At 37.6% G+C, this 19,178-nt stretch overlaps 1 protein-coding gene across 2 annotated transcripts in view; it reads left to right on the top strand.

The window, feature by feature from the left end:
• Positions 1–19,178, top strand: part of CARMIL1 (capping protein regulator and myosin 1 linker 1) — a 191,666-nt gene that overhangs the window by 117,433 nt on the left and 55,055 nt on the right. For both annotated transcript variants that reach the window (XM_066328029.1, XM_066328021.1), the window contains exons 17-23: positions 782–851; positions 5,143–5,224; positions 6,556–6,655; positions 6,743–6,797; positions 11,953–12,125; positions 14,388–14,456; positions 18,793–18,886. In XM_066328029.1, coding sequence (XP_066184126.1) covers positions 782–851; positions 5,143–5,224; positions 6,556–6,655; positions 6,743–6,797; positions 11,953–12,125; positions 14,388–14,456; positions 18,793–18,886 — 643 coding nt within the window. The remainder of the gene's footprint in view (positions 1–781; positions 852–5,142; positions 5,225–6,555; positions 6,656–6,742; positions 6,798–11,952; positions 12,126–14,387; positions 14,457–18,792; positions 18,887–19,178) is intronic.

Below are 19,178 nucleotides of genomic sequence, written 5' to 3'. Positions count from 1 at the left end.
TTTCTCTCTTGAATTATTAATTCAAAGCTGCATCTATTCTGAAGATATTAGAAGATATACACGGATTTTGTTTGTTCCTTTTCTATTACACATACTGTTGTCCTTTCTGATTTGACAGTATTAATGTAAGTGTGACATTAACACTAACTTTTAGATGTGGAAACAAACTTCTGTAGGACTTTAAAAATGGATTTATGAAAATCATAACTTCATGTGTCTGCCAATCTGCCTAAAGGCAAAGGATGCCATTGCATAGGAAGATCATTTTGAAATCTGTAAATATGTGCTGGGTTGTGGAAGTGGAGAATTTTGTGATACTGGAAGATGCACCAGCCTTTGAGTGTTGCAAGCATGATGCCTGACTGAAATGATTGGCTGCATGGCATCTTGCATATTTTAAAAACCTAACTTTTTCCTAGGTTTTTGGAAAATCAGAGATTTATATGGTTGTTTGACAGAACAATTTATAATCATTTGGTGCTCTTTGAAAGCAAATGTTGAAGAAAATTAATCTCTGATGAATTTTATTAAATGTTGATGGTGCATTAGCTTTAGAGTTTCTTCATTAGCCTTGCATCCCTGCAGTTTTTGAAGCTACTGGGGTGTTCTGACTGTGGCAGGCTTGTGCTGCTACTGTCATTGAAGAAATTACTGCTCAGCTGGTGTTGTTTTGAAATGAATCTTTGCATTATAGGTGTGTTAACCTGTGATCACTTAGATGATGATGATGTAAAGCTGCCCTTTATTTTCTTAAAACGATTCTAAAATTGATCTTTTTCAGAGCGCTTTTATTAGGCCTGGCTTGCAATCACAATCTGAAGGAGGTGTCTTTAGACCTCAGTAGCTGTGAGGTAAGGAATATTTATCAGGATGTGTCCAAAATATGCAATGACAAGGCTTTAGAGTTCCTGTGAAATCCACTGGGCAAGATATTGTTCCTCTGTAGTCAAAAGTTGTGGGAAAGGTAGAACTCAGACAAGCAGTCATGGTAGAAGTCAGGATGTGTGTTACAGTATCCTAAATAATGAGCATAGAGGTTCAAAGCACCTGATTAGCAAAAGCCTCCTTGCAGTGCAGCTGGGCTACACACTGAGGCAGCCTGTTGGATGCTTGGCAGCTTCTGCTCTCTGGTGGTGTGATTAGCAGCAGGATTTTCCAAGGTGCCCAAATTTGAATGGCTCAAAGGAAGCTGCATGCCCTGAAGGCACGTCTGTGGTTCGATTGTCTTCCTTCAGAACCGAAGGCATGCTTCCTCTTCTGCAGATTTGCTTTTTAACCTTGGGAGAAATTCCATTTTCCCAATCAATTAATCAATTAAAGCCAATAAGGAACTTCAGTAAAAGTTATTAACGTAAAGAAGTACTGTAAAAGTGGCCTCAATAATAATTAATAACAACTGTGACAATTTATTTGCCTTATCTTCTTTCCTTTTGCTTCCCTGTGCTTTGCTGTGCCCTCTGTTTCCCAGGATTGCCCATACTCTTGCAGGGTAATTTCTGCAAGGTTACAACAGAATGAGAAAAGATCAGACACAACCCTGGAGACCCACTTGAGGCGAAGTCGTTTTCTAGAGAACTGTGTGGTGGACTCTTGCCAAAACTAACATGAACCAGTTTAGGCTCAGGCCTCCTCTGACTTCCCTGTTTTTTTAAGCTGCAAAGAAAGCCTCCCATTTGTTAGATATTTCTGAGACCATCTGAGTATTAACTCTTCTAGAAGTGCCTGCAAATACAGTGGTTTCCCTTTAAGCAGAAAACACGCAATATTGATAACCGTGTTGAAGTAAAGAAATCCTTGCCTTTAGGTTTCTGGTCAATTACTTTTGCAATGTGCACAGATTTCTTTATGAAGAAAAAACCAGATCCTTGTTAATGCATATCACAGTTTTTCATATTTCAGACTTTTTGGAAAATATTACTTTGAAGAGCACTACATGTAAATTCCAAATAAAAAAGCTTTCAAGTCAAGTACATATACTTCGGAGTAGAGGGATCAGATGGATGATAATTTATCTTTCAGAGGAAGGAAGGAAAAGGGAGGAGTACTTAATGTAATAAAAATTAAGTCCTATGATCATAGCCTTCAATGAATAAATCAATAAAACACAAATATAAGTAACGAGAGTATAAATTAGCATGTAAATCAACAAAGGCTGACAGGAGAGAAAATATTACCCTTTCATGAAATAACACCCAGGATGGGATGTGAAAGAGCCTTCAAGGGGCAATGAGATTATTGGACACCAAAGCACATGTGGTCACTGCTGACTCCTGTGACAGAAAGGAAGGAATTCTGCCCAACTCAGTGTTGCATTCCTGTAGCTGGTCCCTCCAAATTGACAGCACTTCCTTAGATCCTTCCCTTAACATTTTTTTTCCCATCACTGAGCTTTATCCATTCTCATGTGCTTTGGAAAGAAGTTATGCTTCCACCAGCAGGGAAGTTGATGTGCCAGCAGTGCTGGGAGTGCTCTCAATGGGCCCAGCACCTCAGGATTCTCCTCTCCCTGACCCTCTGGGATCTGGGCAGGATAATCTAGACCCAGAAAGAGAGTGGTGGGAGGCTTGGAGGTACTCACCACCACTCCCAGTTCCTGCAAGCACATACTGCTAGGGGGCTATAAAGCTGATGCTTCAGCTTTGCCCTCTTCTTTCCTACATTGGGCAAGCTGTATTCAAGGATGGAAGGATAAATCTGTGATTCCTTCCCTCTCCCATCATTTTTCATTTGCTCCCATAATTTTCTGGTGTATTATCTCCAAGCTTAATAATTTTCTATTGCTTTTTTGGTTGGGTTTTTTTAAATTATTTTTTACTGTGAGAATTACATTTTTATTTCTATCTGCTCAGCACTGATGTATTTCACTCTTTTCCCTTCTGCTTCCCTTAGCTTGGTCACTGTGTAAGTACCCTCCATGCTTTACCTTAATTGTTAAATCAGTAAGCAGCTTTGTTTACCCTTCCCGTATTGGTACCTCATAGCTTTGAACACACTTGCCATTTTTAATTGTAGATGGGTTATTCTTCTTTTTCTGAGTAAGAGCTTTTCTTTGTAGTCTCAGAATTATGTCATATAGGAGGTGTTGCAGAGGGTCTTTTTGTCAGTATCACAGTCCACATTGATGAGCAGCATTTAAATTCATCTCTGCTTTTATATATATATATATATATATACATATGTGCGTAATATTTTAACAGAGTTGCAGCAAATTGTGATCCTAAAAGTGGAGGTTCTGTCAATCACTTTCAGATTAAATAGATATCACCATTTGTCCTCATGAAATGTTTATATATTTAAAATTTTGAATGTAGCGTTATCTGGTACAAGATTGAAAGCTACTCCTGAAAAATTGTCCACTTTAGCCCTCAAATTAAATATAGCCATAAGCATTTGGATTCTATTGTGAGTATAATTTTAGTGTATAGAACTTTACCCTACCAACAACCAATCCAGTTCCACATATGATCTGCTACTTCCATGGATTCTGCAATAGTAGATGTGACACTCTGTGTAAAATGGTTTTCTTGTAGTGGGTCACACTGAGAGAGCAGCACAAAGCAAAACTGAATGATTTTGGCTTTCATGTAGCAAATGCTATAAATGCTCTTACCAAAATAAAGTTGAGTTAAATTTGCAGCACTTCTGGCCCGAATACAGCCTGTAATATGACTACTTACTGAGACGGTGAGGTGAAGGATAGGCAGGCTTTGATTTAGGGTGCGGGGGAAAGGTGCCTTATGTTCTCACTCCAGATGTGATTTATGATTTAGGTGTTATCTTTGACCATATATATTTTCTCCAAACACTCAGATCAAGTTATTCAGCTGCTTGTTAAAACATTACATACCTCAAACTTCCAAAAAAGTGCCAAATCATGTCTTTCTTGATAAATGCTTCTAGAAGGCACTTGTGGCCCTTTAATTATAGCATGGATAAAAGTTGATGGCCCACAGAAATATCAGCAGGTTAAATCAGGATATTTACCCAAGCAGGTCAACTAAGTAAATTATTACACGTTTTTTATGCACAGGAGGTGAAAAAGCTTTGAAGAGGTTTGAAAAAGTTTTCCATTCTTTTTGAACCAAATAACGTGAAAATAGAAAATGTAAAAATAGAATTTCAATAGAAGTTTTTTCCACTTTAGCTGAAGTCTTTTACTGGGGGATGTTTATAAAGTGAAATACACCTTATATAAATGTGCATAGCTTGGAAAAAAAAAAAAGAAAATGCTTTTGCTCTTTTGGAAAGGAAAGTTGTTTTACTTCAGTAGCATTAGTAAATAAGTGCGTAAGATTTCATAGCTTTAATTCTTAATGTTGTTTTCTCCTAGAACATTTCATTATTTCTTCATTAAATCTTGACATTTATTTTATAGTCATATAATATTTCAGATTAATAATATCATAATTGATACTTTGCAGCCAGGCATTTTTGTTATTGTTGCAATTTTTTTCTTTTATTGCTATTTCTTAAGAATAACTATATTACCGTTTTCTCTTGTTTATGATCTTTTATGGCTGTTTTACAATTGGATTACTTAAATTTTCTTTTCAGCAACAAGGAGACATAATTTAATTGAGGCTTTGGTTTGTTTTTCTTAAATACCCTCACTTATCTTTAAAATGGGCACCTTAGCATCGTGCTAAGAGCTGGAAGAAGATGCTCATTGTAAGGCCTGACCATAGTGGAGTTCAAGGGTGCCAGTGTCAGTGTTGCAAGATGATAGGCTGGCCTAAGTTTATTTGTTTTTTGGGGGTTTTTTTGTCATTGGACACTAGAAATGTTCTGGGCCATTCATGTAGAGAATGCGCACCCCAGTCCATCAGGCACTGCCTGGCACAAGTGCTGAAGGATTTGCTGTGTTAACCATTTAAGTATTTTCCTGATTTGAAGACTGAGAGAGAGGTAGTTTCAAGAAAAAGAAAGAGTCCCTTTTCTCATTTGTATGCAAATACTGAGAGTAAGAATGAAAACACTAGGAATGTGTGCATAGGCTGTCATTTTGATGTCTATAACTTCTTCTGTTGCTGTTGTTTTTGCTGCTGCTAGTGCCTTCTGTATTCACAAAGCTCCTACCACTGTCTTCTGTGTGATCTTGAAACCATAACTAGTTTGCAAAAATGGATGATGTTTTGTCTCTAGTTAAGATCTGGAGGTGCACAAGTCTTGGAAGGATGCATAGCAGAAATACACAATATCACCAGCCTAGATATTTCAGACAATGGTAAGTACACAGAACAGGAATGGAGAGTCATGCAAGTCAAGGAATGCTTTTTGTTTCAGCTCACAGTGTAACAAGGATGGTTGCTCTTGCTTTGTGATTACTGGCCATGTTGGTTGTGAAAATGTCTCAGACCAAGACCTCTTATTAAGAAACATTGCAAGAATAACGGTACCCTCAAAAGTTTGTTATTTGAGATCGGTGTAATGCAGCAGAATAAAATAATGACACCAAGCTCATATTAGATCCAGAGTAAATTTGGTTTAAGTACAAGAGGATGAGAAGCTCAATGAGAATTGGCAGTGTTGTCAAAGAGCAAAGGGAAAGTCTACTACAGAATGAAGCTGAGGGGGAAAATTTGGAGCAAAGAGCCAACAGCTTCAGGTCAGAAAAGGCCTGCTTGGGTCTTTGGAAAAGTCTTTGAAAATTTCTGCTTTGGAGTCTCTGTGCTTCCTAGCACAGGTATTCCTGGGAATATGAGCTGGCTTCTCATCTTGCAGGTTCAAGGTGCACGTGTATGAACTGGAAGAATTCACCTACTGTGTTTGCCCCTCTATCAGCCAAATGCAGAAGTATTTCAGAAACAGATTCCCAGTAGAGTGGAATGCCCAAAAAGGGTGGGATGGACAAAGGGAAAGCTTTGAGAGTTACTGATTCAGCTCAGTTATGCAAAAAGATTTACTTTAATAAATATGCATAGATATTTGAAATTTAAATTGCTGTGAATTGCTGATTAATTGCTGTGAATCTGAATTCTAAATCATTGTAATCTAGCTAGTGGACTCCTCAGATACATAACTAACTTGGGAATACTGAAGTTATTTTTCTTTTACTCAGGAGTAGAATAAAATTTGCCTTGTTTTTCAGGTCATTTTATTCATAGTCTGTTTTGTTAGCCCTTTTTTGCAGGCTTTTGAAGGCTTTGAAATATTGTTGGTACACAGCTCTACTAAGACTGAATAGTGACTAGCATTGTTTCAAAATTCTCCAAGGAACTTCAAACTCTGCCTGGCAGTGTGAGGAACTACCCTTGGGTGGTTGGACTGTGGATAAGGGACTGAATTCTCTTCTGTGCTTCTGAGAGGTGCCTTTAATGGCTGATTAGCATGGAGATTTAAAGGGCTTATTTCAGGGAAAGTATTTATTCTTGTAGAAAAACAGAGGCACTAATGAGAAAAAGATTTAAAGATAGGAGAATGGAATTTTTTCTATATATTTTGGAAATTAGTACACTGATATAATTACTTGAATGAATATAGCATCAATTATTGGACCTGGTCTGGGTCTTTTGTGAAAATGTGTTTTAATTCCTAATCTAATCTGATTCTTTACAGGCCTAGAATCTGACCTCTCAACCCTTGTAGTCTGGCTTAGTAAAAACCGATCGATAAGACACTTGGCATTAGGCAAAAACTTTAACAACATGAAATCCAAGTAAGGATTTTCTTACTTTTAAATAACAAGAGAATGGATGAGGAGAAACTGCTGATTTCATCATCTTCCTAACTTTTGTTCCCTCAGAAATCTCACTCCAGTACTTGATAATTTAGTTCAGATGATTCAAGACGAGGATTCAGTGAGTATCTTTCTGCCTACTATCATCACGTGTATTTCTACCCTCACAGTCTATTTCTGATAATTTTCTTCACTGTGTTAATTTGCTGCATAAGATTTGATCACAACCCTGCACAGATGCATCTGACATTTTGGGTTTGGAGGTTTTTTTCGGATTGTACTTTGGATTAAGTTGTGGCATGTAGGTGAACACTTTCTGAGGATACTCTTAGGATCTGTGGTTGAAAAATAATAATTTTAAATTGTTGGATGTATGTAACCTTGTTATTTAGGTCTAAATACTTTTGTATGCTGGTAAGAGATTACAGTGATAGTATTCTCAATAATGTTTTTTAATTTATGGAATGCTTTATTTCCTGATAGCTGTTCTTGGGTATCAAATTTTTTTTTTTCTTGACAAAATGCAAGGTCACTGCAATGATCTCAGAAATCTTTCCTTCTTCAAAATATGGGAATAAACCTTCCACTGTGCTGTTTTCCCACTTCTCAGCCGTGGGAGCAATTTCATAAAACCTTTTCAGGGCACCTTGCTGGGATGCTTGCCCACTTTCTCAATTTCTACACTCTTTTGTGATTCTGAAAGACTTTTGTGGTTGGATTTGTGTTCTTGCCTGTTCTTGGCATCCTAGTTTTGGTTAGAAGGGGATCTTAAGATGCTCTGTTACTCTCATGCTTGTTAATCTTTTTTTAATCTACTCTTAGTCCTTTCTTACTCCTTAATTTCCTGTGCAAGTACCAAGCAAGCTTTCCTCATTCTCCAGAGACTGTAGACTCAAGTTGTCTGAACACCTGCTATTTCCTGTTGTCTTTATTGTCTCACCTCCAAGTTCACACTCTCCATATTAACTGCTTGGCTACCTTCTCCTCCCATCTGTGTCTGTATCCTGGCAGTTTTAACCAGTATTCCCATTGTCTCTTTCCTTGCAAGGTCATTAGATTCATATCACATGTTCCCTTTGTCTTTGTTCTTAACAGCATTTGAAGTGATTTATTAAACCAGTCTTCTATGCTCTTTCTGTCCTTTTAAATGGGATTAGTGGTACTGGTGTTTCTTGATTCTGTGCCTTCCTCCACATTTCATTCTTTAAAACACAGGATGTCAGTGTGATGTGGTGTAGTTCTGTGTATAGATACCAAAACTGATCCTAATTGAGGTAACACCTGTAATGAAAGCACCTTAATAGAACTCCTTGTTTGCACAAGTTAGATGTAGGGTTGTGCTAAGTAATGTATTGGTGGAACTCTGTGTTACTTCTTGTACCAGACTAGCCTTTTTGTTTAGTGCTGTGTGACCACCTCCTTCTACTCTGCCTCTAAAGGGAGTGCTGCAGGACTGCCTTCCCCTTCTCTCCTTTTCCTTTTGATCCTGTTCTGAGGGGTTTCATTTAATCAGATAGCACCTGCTTCTTCTCTGTGGGCATTTGTCTCTGTCCTGCCCTGTTTCCTGTGCTTATCCTTTCACAGCTGTCCTGAAGAGCTGAATCACAAGCAAATGTAAAAATGCTTTCTATTTCCATTATTCCTTTGTTCTGTTACAGGCAAACATTTCTTCCCACACAGACCATATCCTAAAATACCTCATCAACACACTCTGTGTCCTTTCACTACCCAGATCATCTTCATAAACATGCTATTGGGGTTTTTTCCCCTATTTCATGACTCTCCCTTTCATGCTATCTTTTTATAAGATCAAAAATTTCAACTTTCACTGTATTATTTCTATTAAAAGTGTTACAACCTTCTGTTTTTCTTTCCTGGCTTCTGTTTTTGAAGATTCCAGGTCATAGGAAAAAGTAGCTGCTTAATTTTTCGTGTATCATTCTTGCAGCTCTCTCTCCTTTGCATCATTGCCTTCCCCCTCTTGTATTCCTTTTCTTTTCAGTCTGTGGGTGACATCATTTGTTGTTCCACTTTCTGCCTTTTGCACTATTCAGTGGTCAGATGTGCCCCTGAAATTCTTACCCACAATGTTTTCCTGACCTAACCTACACAATGTATTCTCATCCTGTTTACAAACAGTGTTATAATGAAATAATTCACCAAAAAGTTCTTTTATTTAGGCACTTAAAATAACTGTCTCTCCTTCATGTCATGCATTAACATTTGGGATATAGCATACGATACTTTTGGGGTTACCCTGCCTCTTCTTTCCCCATGTTCTTTTCTCTTGTTAATCCTCTTCAGTGAAGGAATCTTGTTTTTTTCTGTCTCATCAAATGCTAAAACCAGCGTGAACCATCTCCTAGCAGCAGAAATGCTGGGGACACTGTAGCACTGTGGGAAAAATGTGTCGCAGAAAGCTAGTTGCAATCCTAGCTAGTCTAGGATTGTCCTTACTGTATCTTGATGCTTAGAAAATTATTTTAAGTCTCTAGCTATTTCGACTTGAATCTTAAATGGGGTGGTCCTTGTTGTACCAATAGTATGCATCGGCTGCCACAGGACATTAAGAAGTTAAAATGCAGTTGGAGGTATGAGGGTTGCCCAGAGCACACTGCATGGTTTAGGAACTGCACATTGTCTGCATGGAAAGCTGAAGCAAGAGGCTTAATCTGAAATAATCATCTCTACATGCTTCTTCATATATTTATGCAAACTTTCAATAGCTCTGTACTGTGTTAATGTGACTCATGAGTAAAATGATTTAAGCAAGCCACAATCAGTGGCTTGGTTCTATGACTGTTAAAGTAGAGCAATATCAGAATATATTTCTGCACAATTTAAAAGCAGTAGTAGTAACCTACACAGCAGAACTTCTCAGGTGTTTTATATAAACAAGAATGTAATATTTAGATTCAGTTTTTGGGTTCTTTTCTCGTCTTTTCTGTTTAAGTAGATGCTATACTGTGCAGACTATTATAATGTATTCTTACTGGGCCATTCCTTTTTTTTTGTTGCAAAAATTGATGTTACACTGCAGGTATGCAGTGTTGTTACTCAGAGTGGTAACCACTCCTGCATAGGTGCAGTGAATTTCTAGTGATGAATATCTTTAGTTGTTAGTTCAGTGTTAGGTGGAGAACTGGCTTTTTGAGGGATTTTTTGTTCTTAGGAAAAGTATTTTTGTTCTTAGGAAAAGCAAATTTAGCTTGATTTAATTCTTAGGGTTTTTTCCAGCAGACTGAACCAAAGAATAAAATCATGCAATTTCTAATTGTACATTTGTACTTTGAGAATTCCTCAGACTTCTGTTTTCTCAATATCTAGCTAAAACTATTAAGTTGTTAAAAGAAGTGTTTGTAGAGTATATTGCCCATATTTGTGGGGGATTGGTTTCGATGTTCTCTTTTTTGTTTGTTTGTTGTTGTTTCATTTGGGATTTTTGATGTAATGATCAGATAATTTAATGAATATTTAGATGGTGCATAGCTGCCAATCCTTACAGAACACGTACAGAAGTGTTTTCAGTCATATATTGTTTTGTCAGAGTGTTGGAATGCAAGAAGTTTCCTGGGAGGATATTTGAGATTTAGGAGAATTATGTATGAGGGGTCACCTGCAGCTCAGTTACTCCAGTGCCCATTTCTAAAGTGACACATGAGTAACAGAAACAATGTCACATTCACAAGTTTATTGCTGATTTTTCCTAGTGTTGTGTGGTGCTGCTTTACCATGGATCTGTCAGCAAAAGGGCTTCCCGGATTTCTGTCAAGAGCTCTTAAGTGCCATTCTAAATGTGATGTTAACATTTTTATGTTAATATTGCTTTTAAATTTTTAATTATTCTTTACACTCTTCTTCATGTTGTGCAATAAAATTGGAAAACAGACAGATTAAGGGCATTAACATAGTAATTTAATAACTTCCATTTAAAATAAAACCAGCATGTGGCTTGTGTTATTGTTAGACTTTTTAATTATAAACTTGCTGTGCCTCCAAATTTTTGTGCTTTTCCTCATTAGTAAGTGCATTTCTTATTGTTGGAATTTTTTTGGTTATCACTGTAATCCAGTGGTGTCCAGAGGGTAGGATCCCGTTGTATAGCAGGTGTGATGCAAGCACCTTGGACCCTGGAAGGTGTGCACAGTTTTTGGTTGGTTTCTTTTCATTAATCTCAACTTCAAGGTCTAAGATAAGTGCTGTGGCTCATTGTTATGAGATGTTGATTTTCCTGTGCTGGCAGATGGGGGATTTTAGGCTCCAAAAGTTCATCCTCCAATATGTGCCTAAGGATGTGTATAATGACAAAATCCTCTTCTGTATGGACTCACACTTGAGCAAGGGAAATCTTTTGTGGAGTCCTCATTCATCACCAAAGACAAATTAGACTTTTAGGAGCTGTAATATCTATGCAAGGCATGGGGATAGATTGACTGTGGTTCTTCAGCTCCTGCTGTTGAGTTGTTTGGGGCATTAGAGTGGAAGAAGTATGGGCATTTTTAGAAAAGATTGTTTTAAGGCTTGGAGTGTGAATTGCTGGAACCAAATAAGGTAGTTTGAGCTTAATATGCTGCATAAAAAGTAAAGTCACTGAAATATATTGTAGTTATGGATGTTAAAAACACCACTGTTAATATTTATTGACTTACTCATTGTAATAGATACTCAATAATGCTTTGAATTTCAGACCTGCTACAGTTTTATCTTTCCTCCAAAAGTCTGTGCCCTTTGTTGAAGGAACAGATATGCAAAATCACTCATAAAGTTGAAGCAACAATTATAAAACGCTTTAAGGAAACTGTTTATGTTTTAATAATGCCTTGGACTGTAATTTGCCCTTGGGCAAATCTCTCAGCCTGAGGGAGAGGAGTGGTAGATGCTTTTATTTCTCACTGAAAATGCAAATGCTGTTTGAGCAAAACCTACTGGAAACTGGAAGTTGTCTTGTGAAGCTGTTATCTTACCTTTTTTGAGGTTTACACTGTATTCTGTACTTAGTCAAACTCAGGAAGTTGGAGACTCTGCCGCTTGAAAATAATTTTTTTCACAGGGTGTTACAACTTAATCTGCTTGTGTGCATGTGTTTGACACTTGTGCTGTAAGTTATTGACTCCCAATTTATTGTGTGTTGTAGGATCTGCAGCAAACACAGAAATAACTCTGATGTTTACTGCTGCCCCCAAGAGTTTGGGAAACTTGTAACTTCTTTTAGTTGGTGTTTAAAGAATGAATGCATTTTCAGTTTTTGTTATCAGTGCCTTTTCTATGATCCACAGCCTCTACAGTCACTGTCCCTCGCAGATTCCAAGCTGAAGACTGAGGTCACCATCATTATTAATGCCTTGGGCAGCAATACTTCTCTCACAAAAGTGGATATTAGTGGAAATGCCATGGGAGATATGGGAGCAAAAATGCTGGCAAAAGCCCTACAGATAAACACCAAACTCAGGTAAGGGAAGCATATTTGCAGTAAACAGTAGAATGGCTTAATAATACTGAAGTTGTTGGCTTATTCTCAATCTGTTTCTCTTCAGAACATTTCTACATACAGCCACTTAAGAGTGTCTTTATTTTGAAGGATTCTTATCCTTTTTCTTAAGAGAAAGGAAAATAACAACAGAAAAACAAGAGAACCAAGTTGTCGGTTCAGAAACATTTCCATAACTGAAACTGGGGAAAATTTTCTACATTTGAACAGAAGCCCCCTTGTTGTAATCAAAAGACTTTTAAAATTTCTAGAATGACAGAAAAAATTACATTGTTGCAGAGCTCTCTATTAATTAAATCCAATGTTTTTCTCAAAGCTGGGGCAACTTTAAAGCTATGTGAGGCTGCTCAGGGACTTGTCCAGGCAGGTTTTGAAGATCTGCAAGTGCCAAGATTCCACACTGTCCCTGGGATCTCAGTTCTAGTGCTTAACTACTCTTTTCTGTTCTGCTTCTCTTCTGTTCTGTTTCTCTCTTTCTTACTGGAGACTTTCCCAGCAGAGAAAATTATTATTATTCTTTGTCCTCTGAAGTGTCAGTTTGTAGAACTAAGAGCATGTGGAATTCAAAGTGGGGAGCAGCATGGACCATCCATCCTTCCTTTCTCCCCTTCCTACTGTGTTGATGGACCTTGGCATATCATCTCATCAACTTCACTGCTTTTTAGCATGTCTGGCACTGATGGCTTGAGAGTATCACTTTTTTTCTATCCAGCCTGTGTTTCACAAACAGTAAAACCTTCAATCAGCGCAAATCTGGATGGGGACCTCTAAATATGTCACACTCATCAGGAAAGATAATGCTCCCTCCTCCTTGTCATGCTGTACAGATGAACCTTCCTCAGTGTATTGTCAGGGTAAAAAGACCACTTTTTACTTGGTCTCCAAGTATATGTTTCCTGAAGGATAAATTCCCCCAAACAGGTTTGACTATTTTGTTCAGAGCCAGGGATCCTCTGGCCTTTGTGTTACTATGCCTGAACTGAATATTAAAACTGTCAAGAAAGCACTGGAGGGATGGCTTAGGTTTATTGAATGTATTAACCTGAAATGACCACAATATCTGAAGAAATAAAGTCTTGATGCATTTCAGGGTGGCAGACTGAAACGTTTCACAGTATGCTGAATGTCACAGTTGACATAATGTCACCACAGTCTGTGGTGTGATTACAGACTGAATAATGCAATGGTAACTGGCTCTGCCAAAAATGTTGTAAAATGACACCCAGGTAGAAATATAAACACACTTTCCAGTGGCAAAAATATTCAAGATTTGACCCTTAGTATATCTGATGTTTGCAGAGTGAGTGTAGAATTTCTCTTCCTCTCTTTCTTACCTTTCATCTAAAAAATGGAGGGATAATTCTGCAACAACAGAAGGATGTCAATACTTGTGAAAGCATGCCATCTATCTTTTTTTTTTCTCTTTTAAACACCAGAAATCTTTGTTTGGTTTTGTGCCCCCTTTTTTTTTCATAACAGCTACAACTGGTGCTCTAGCAGAAGCAAGATTTATCTGCTTGTCTGTCTCTTCTGCCTGCTAATGAGATCTTTGAACATGTGTTTGTAAATTGCCAGGCAGTCTGCTTGAGTGGTCTGAACTGGGGGAGGAGGGGAAGGCTTGATCACTCTTATCATTATTGTGTATTCAAAAGAGCTACAATTTATGCACCTAACCTAATGGTTTATATTGGCAGCTACTTGTGTTGCATGTGGAGTCACATGAGCAGTGTGATGAGCCTAGTGCAGAGTTGAATGTAATAGCTTGCAAATTTTGACCTCTGATCAGCATGATTTTTGAAAATATACATTACCCATGTGGAACAGAGATTGACCACTTACTGCAGTTTTCTGGTTTTTTCAGTATGGTCTTGCAATGCAGACATTTAAACTTCAGTTTTGATGGTATTCCTCAAAAAAAGCAGGAATTTATGTCCAAATCTTTCTATTAATTGTGTTTTAGAAAAGTAAGGTACTTACGTTAGTGATGGAAAATACTGTAGAGTCCCCTTTAAAGTAAGGGAGACTGGATTTTGGATATTTGTCCGTAATTTCTGTCATTTGAAGGATTTCGCATATAAGTAAATACAAGTTTATAAAGTGCTGCCTTCTGCAATTTTGAATATTCAGCAGTGTGTTATTTCAATATGCAAAGTTTCATTATAGATTTCTTTGGTGGTTCTTGTTTAACTTACATTTTTCTTTCCTCTTCCCACCACCTCTCAGAACTGTAATATGGGACAAGAATAACATCACTGCCCAGGGCTTCCAGGACATTGCTGTGGCACTGGAAAAGTAAGTCTCAAGTAATTGAATGTGTGATGAAGAGGCCAAAGATCCTGAATGATCTGAGCAGCTGCAGTTCTCACCACAGTCAATATGATCTTGAACATGCTGAGTGCTCTCAATTTTAAGCATCAGGATGTTTAATCTAAAGGAAAATTCATGACTTCACATCCTTCAAAAGGATGGGAAGAGGCTCTGTGGCTCTTTCATCCATACTCTGCTATCAGCATTAAGGTCCTTGAGTTCTCCTCTTAGCATTAAAATTCTGAATTTGGTAATATTTTTCGTTTTCTTCATACTCTTGTGTTGATAGTGTTCAGAAATTCTATTCTAGCAAATGAAGCTGTACATAATAACAGAAAATTACTGAAGTGGGCCTTTGTGGTTTGACTTCTTTTCTTTCCCCTAGCAAGTTGAAACTAATAGTGAGGATCTCAGGAACTGCAGTTTTTCTTTGCAATTGCTGTGGTCTGGGTCATTTTGCTTCTATGAGTTTACTCACAGATGCAGCCATTACCAGTGATAGATGTTAAATTGCTTTCATCTCTCTCCATCTCCATCACATTTCTTTATTATTACTTTTCTTAAGAGAGAAGAAATACAGATTTAAATGAAGCAGCAGTTGAAGCTTTTTCACATCATTAAGTCCCTCTGACAGGAGCAAAGGCTCTCTTTAGAAAGGGAGTGTAACCTACAATTGCTAGGTTCCAGACAAGATGTCTTGTAAAACTGTATAACTACTTAAGGGAGCATCTTAGCCCTTGTCGGGATCATGAGGCTAGAGCTTATTAAATTACTTGTTTTATGAAACTATTGTAGTTTATGTACTTGGTTTTGAGATGAACTCAGTTGCGCTGATGTGGGAAATCAGATAAATGATTTGTAGTGATTCCATTGATAGTAGTGAATAATAATTTATAAAGGTTATTTGTCAATTTGCAGACATTTCTCTGTTAAAGGGCAATAACATGGGAAAGTCTGGTAGAAAAAGAAATACACTTGTTTTCTGGTTAGCATCAGCTTTATTTCTCTGTTCTGAAGTGTTTGGATGAGTAAATAGAGAAGTGGGGGGGATCCTGAGGCAAAAGCCAGTAATCTAAACAAAAACACCCCCGAAATGCTACAGTTAATTATGTGACACTGTAAATTTTCAGGGTGACATCTCATTTATTTAACTTGGAAGCTGAGGTCATTGTATGTTGCCTTAAACATTTTTAAATTGTCAAAAACATTGATAACATCACAAACTAAGCCTCAAGCAACAAAAGTTTAAACGGGAAGAGAGGGACTGTCAGTACCGGCTGAAAACAATTAGGCTGTAAACAATCTGTCTTGAAGACATTTTGAGAACATTATTTGCCATATGCTTCCTAAAAATACCTGAACCCATCAATATTGTGTAGAACAGAACCATTGCTCAAAATGGAATGAAATATACTGAAGATGTTTGAGGATATTTGTTATTTCCATCTTAAGAAAAGTAGTCATCTACCAAACCACAAAACAAAGAAAAAAGGTAGACTTTAGTAGTATGGGTTAGAGGCTAAGGGGGGTTTGTAACAGACCTTAAAACAGGCTGAAACAATTGGAAGATTTTTTTTCTTTGCACTTCTCTCTTTTCTTCATCTGCTTATTGCTGTTTGAAAATGTTATTCCTGCAAGGGAATTCCAGGAGCATGGCTGTTGGAAGATTTTGCTCCAGGATGTCCCAGACTTAATGGTGTGAAGTGCTGAGAAGATTTTCTGCAGAGTCTCTTATAGGTGTCAGTTCAGGAGAGCATTTGAGAGCAGTGGGCATCCTATTCAGCTTGGCCATTAAGCAGGGTCTTGTATCTCTGTAATTTTAATATGAAGGTAAATGTGATTTGCAGCCTAGAGGCCCCTCTGTCACAGGACTCTACGGCATTGTCTCATGTTCATTTTTGAAAGACTTTTTTTTGTATGGACTGACTGAAGAAATAGCTGAAGTTCTAATATCTGAGGAGAAATGCTAGAGTTTGTAACTGAGGAAGAATGCTGTGAATTCTTCTCTTAGCTGTGATGTGAAATTCACACACCCTGACGTGAAAAACAGATGATCTTATTCCTGGTTTTACAAAAATCGTAAGTAAAATCTCCACTGCAGCAGAGAGCATATGTAGTGTGTGGATCAGAAGTTACTACAGGGGAAATAATGTGATGAAATGTAGGACTGTTGTCACACATGTTGTCTGTAGAAGAAGTTGTTTTTGGGACATCCTTTACAGTCTTTGAGCACCTCTCTGAAATTTAATGTCCTTTAAACACAAGTATTTTGCTGAGTATATTGATGTGTTAGGAAATGACTGGATTATTGAGTTTGTAGCAAGGCGTACTCCTTTACAGGAGATAAGTGGAGTTTTAATAAAAAGAAGAATGGGGGAATATTTTAGACTTCAAGGAAACAGAGAAGAACAAAGCATAATGATAAAGTAGAAAAGTGAGCTTTAAATTCTTGATGCTTTCCCCTAAGGGCTGGTTAATTCTTAGATGAAAATAATACTGTGTGTCTGAAAGCAACCCAAATGCAGAGGCTTTCCTTCCTTCCTTAGGGTAGTGGTCTTCTAAAGTTTTGCCTCTATGACTGTGTGTCAATGAAATCTCCTTACCTTTAATTTGCTCTCCTCTTGCTCTGTGTGTCCATATGTGTGAGAGAGGGTGCACTAAGCCTTTGACTAAATTGAATTGAATTTAGCATATCACTGCTAGCATGAGAGCTGGCAATTACAGATTTCAGTGAATGGGATGTATTAAATGTCAAACAACTGCAGAGATCCTTAGAAATCTACCTTCTTTTTTTAAAAAAAAAACCTGAATAAATACCCCACCTGTCAGGCAATCAGCAAGTTCTGTAATTATCTGTCTGTGAGCTCAGTATCTTTGACATTTGAAAATTCTCCCCATGGTGGTGGACAGCCATTTATGCACAGGTTAGTTTTACATGAGGACACATAGCAGGGTCCATATAGTTTGCAATGTTCTTTTGAAGGACAAGACAACAAGAAAGAAGAGTTAAGTTTCTGATTCAGGGAGTAGACAGTTTGACACTGTGGAAGGAGAGGGACATTGCCTGCCACTGACAGCTATACATCACCATGTTTGCATTGGGGAAGAAGCATACAAGTCTTCCATTATCATTTCAAGTAAAATGTTGGGTAATATCAGTGAAAGAATCAGTGTGTTTGCAGTTCAGGAGCACACTGCCCTTTGGAGAATGGTCCAGTTGCATGTGTCCGAGCACCTGATGGGAGAAGAAGTGGAAGAAGCTTGGAGTTTCATGCTAGATAAGGTGTCTGCTGTTGGGAGTTAGTGCATTTAGTGAGGAGTGGCCTACTGTCATCAATGGTGGTGACTCAACTGAAATTGCCAACTTTAAAGTACTCAAAAATAGAGGATTCCAAACATGTTTGTGTAGCTCTGGATGGAATAGGAACAGACGGTTAGTGGGATGTTTGCAGAAGGAGGAGAAAGAGATGTTTGCAGGAAATGAAGGATTAATTGAAAACAGAAAGAATAAATAATTTCCAGGTTTTAAGAACTTCCTGCTCTTTTTTTTCATTTTTCCCTCCCATTTATCCAAATCTGAAGGTGTGTGGACATACCACTGTAGGTAGTGTTTTAAATATAACTGTGTCATGATAGTCAGTTTGTTCTCAGAGTTGAAATATAATTTTGACTCAGGACCAAACTCCTCTCCTTAATCTCTTATTGCAACAGATGGACAAAGCTGCAGAAATATTTTGCAGGCAAATAAGGAAAATGCAGGGAACAATTGTTTACATAAAGCAATGTGGAGATGATACGATTGTTTTGTCAGCTTTTTATTAAAAATTCAGCAAGTGTCTTCAAATTGTTGTAAACACAAGAAGTTATTAAATAGTAAATTTCTAAAACTCAGTCTCTTAGTTGCTATCTATTACGGAATATTTCCATTTAGTCTTAGATCTGATACAGTTGCCAGCAGGCACTGATGCTCCCTGTTCTCTTCAGATACATGAAAATAATCTAACCTTGGTACAGAGGGAAGCTGGGCTTTTAATCAGCAGCCAGTGGGCATCGACCATGTAACTGCTTTTCAAAATCTACCCCTCTGTCTAGTAGTAAAGAAGAATTAGCAGTAAAAAATAGCATGTATGCTTCCAGCTATTCCACTTTAAAATGTGAAAAATACATTCTTAGTACCTTCCACAGACAAGCTGGATGCACTTTATTTCTCTCTTCTGCACTCTCTTTCTCTCTTCTTTATTCTTCCTAAAGAAGCACAGTGATTATAAAGAGATACAGTAATTAGATTAACTTTCACCATCCATTTGTTTCTTTTCTTTAGGAATTACACATTGAGATTCATGCCTATACCGATGAATGATGCTTCCCAAGCACTCAAAACAAACCCTGAGAAAACAGAAGAGGCCCTGCAAAAGGTATTGCTTATGCCACCAACAAACAGAAATAAAACCAGCAAAAATATAGTAATTTTAAATGACTGAGACTTCATGCTTGGCTGAGTGAGAATTCTGTGCTGGATTCAAGGATTGTTTGGTTTGCATAGACATGTACATGGTAATCAAGGGCTGCAAGAGCTTTTTATTTCACAGAATGCTGAGAATGAAGGCTGATGGAATTGCAATGGTGTAGTGCCTGAATATCATAATTTAAAAAATGCAAGCTACACCTGGTATTGTTGTGTGCCTAACTATGAAAGGGAGAGTTAGG

This window comes from Sylvia atricapilla, chromosome 1 (genome assembly GCF_009819655.1).
Source record: "Sylvia atricapilla isolate bSylAtr1 chromosome 1, bSylAtr1.pri, whole genome shotgun sequence".
NCBI classification, from domain to species: Eukaryota; Metazoa; Chordata; class Aves; order Passeriformes; family Sylviidae; genus Sylvia; species Sylvia atricapilla.
The sequence above is the reverse complement of the archived record's forward strand: the minus strand, read 5'-3'. Positions and strand labels throughout refer to the sequence as shown.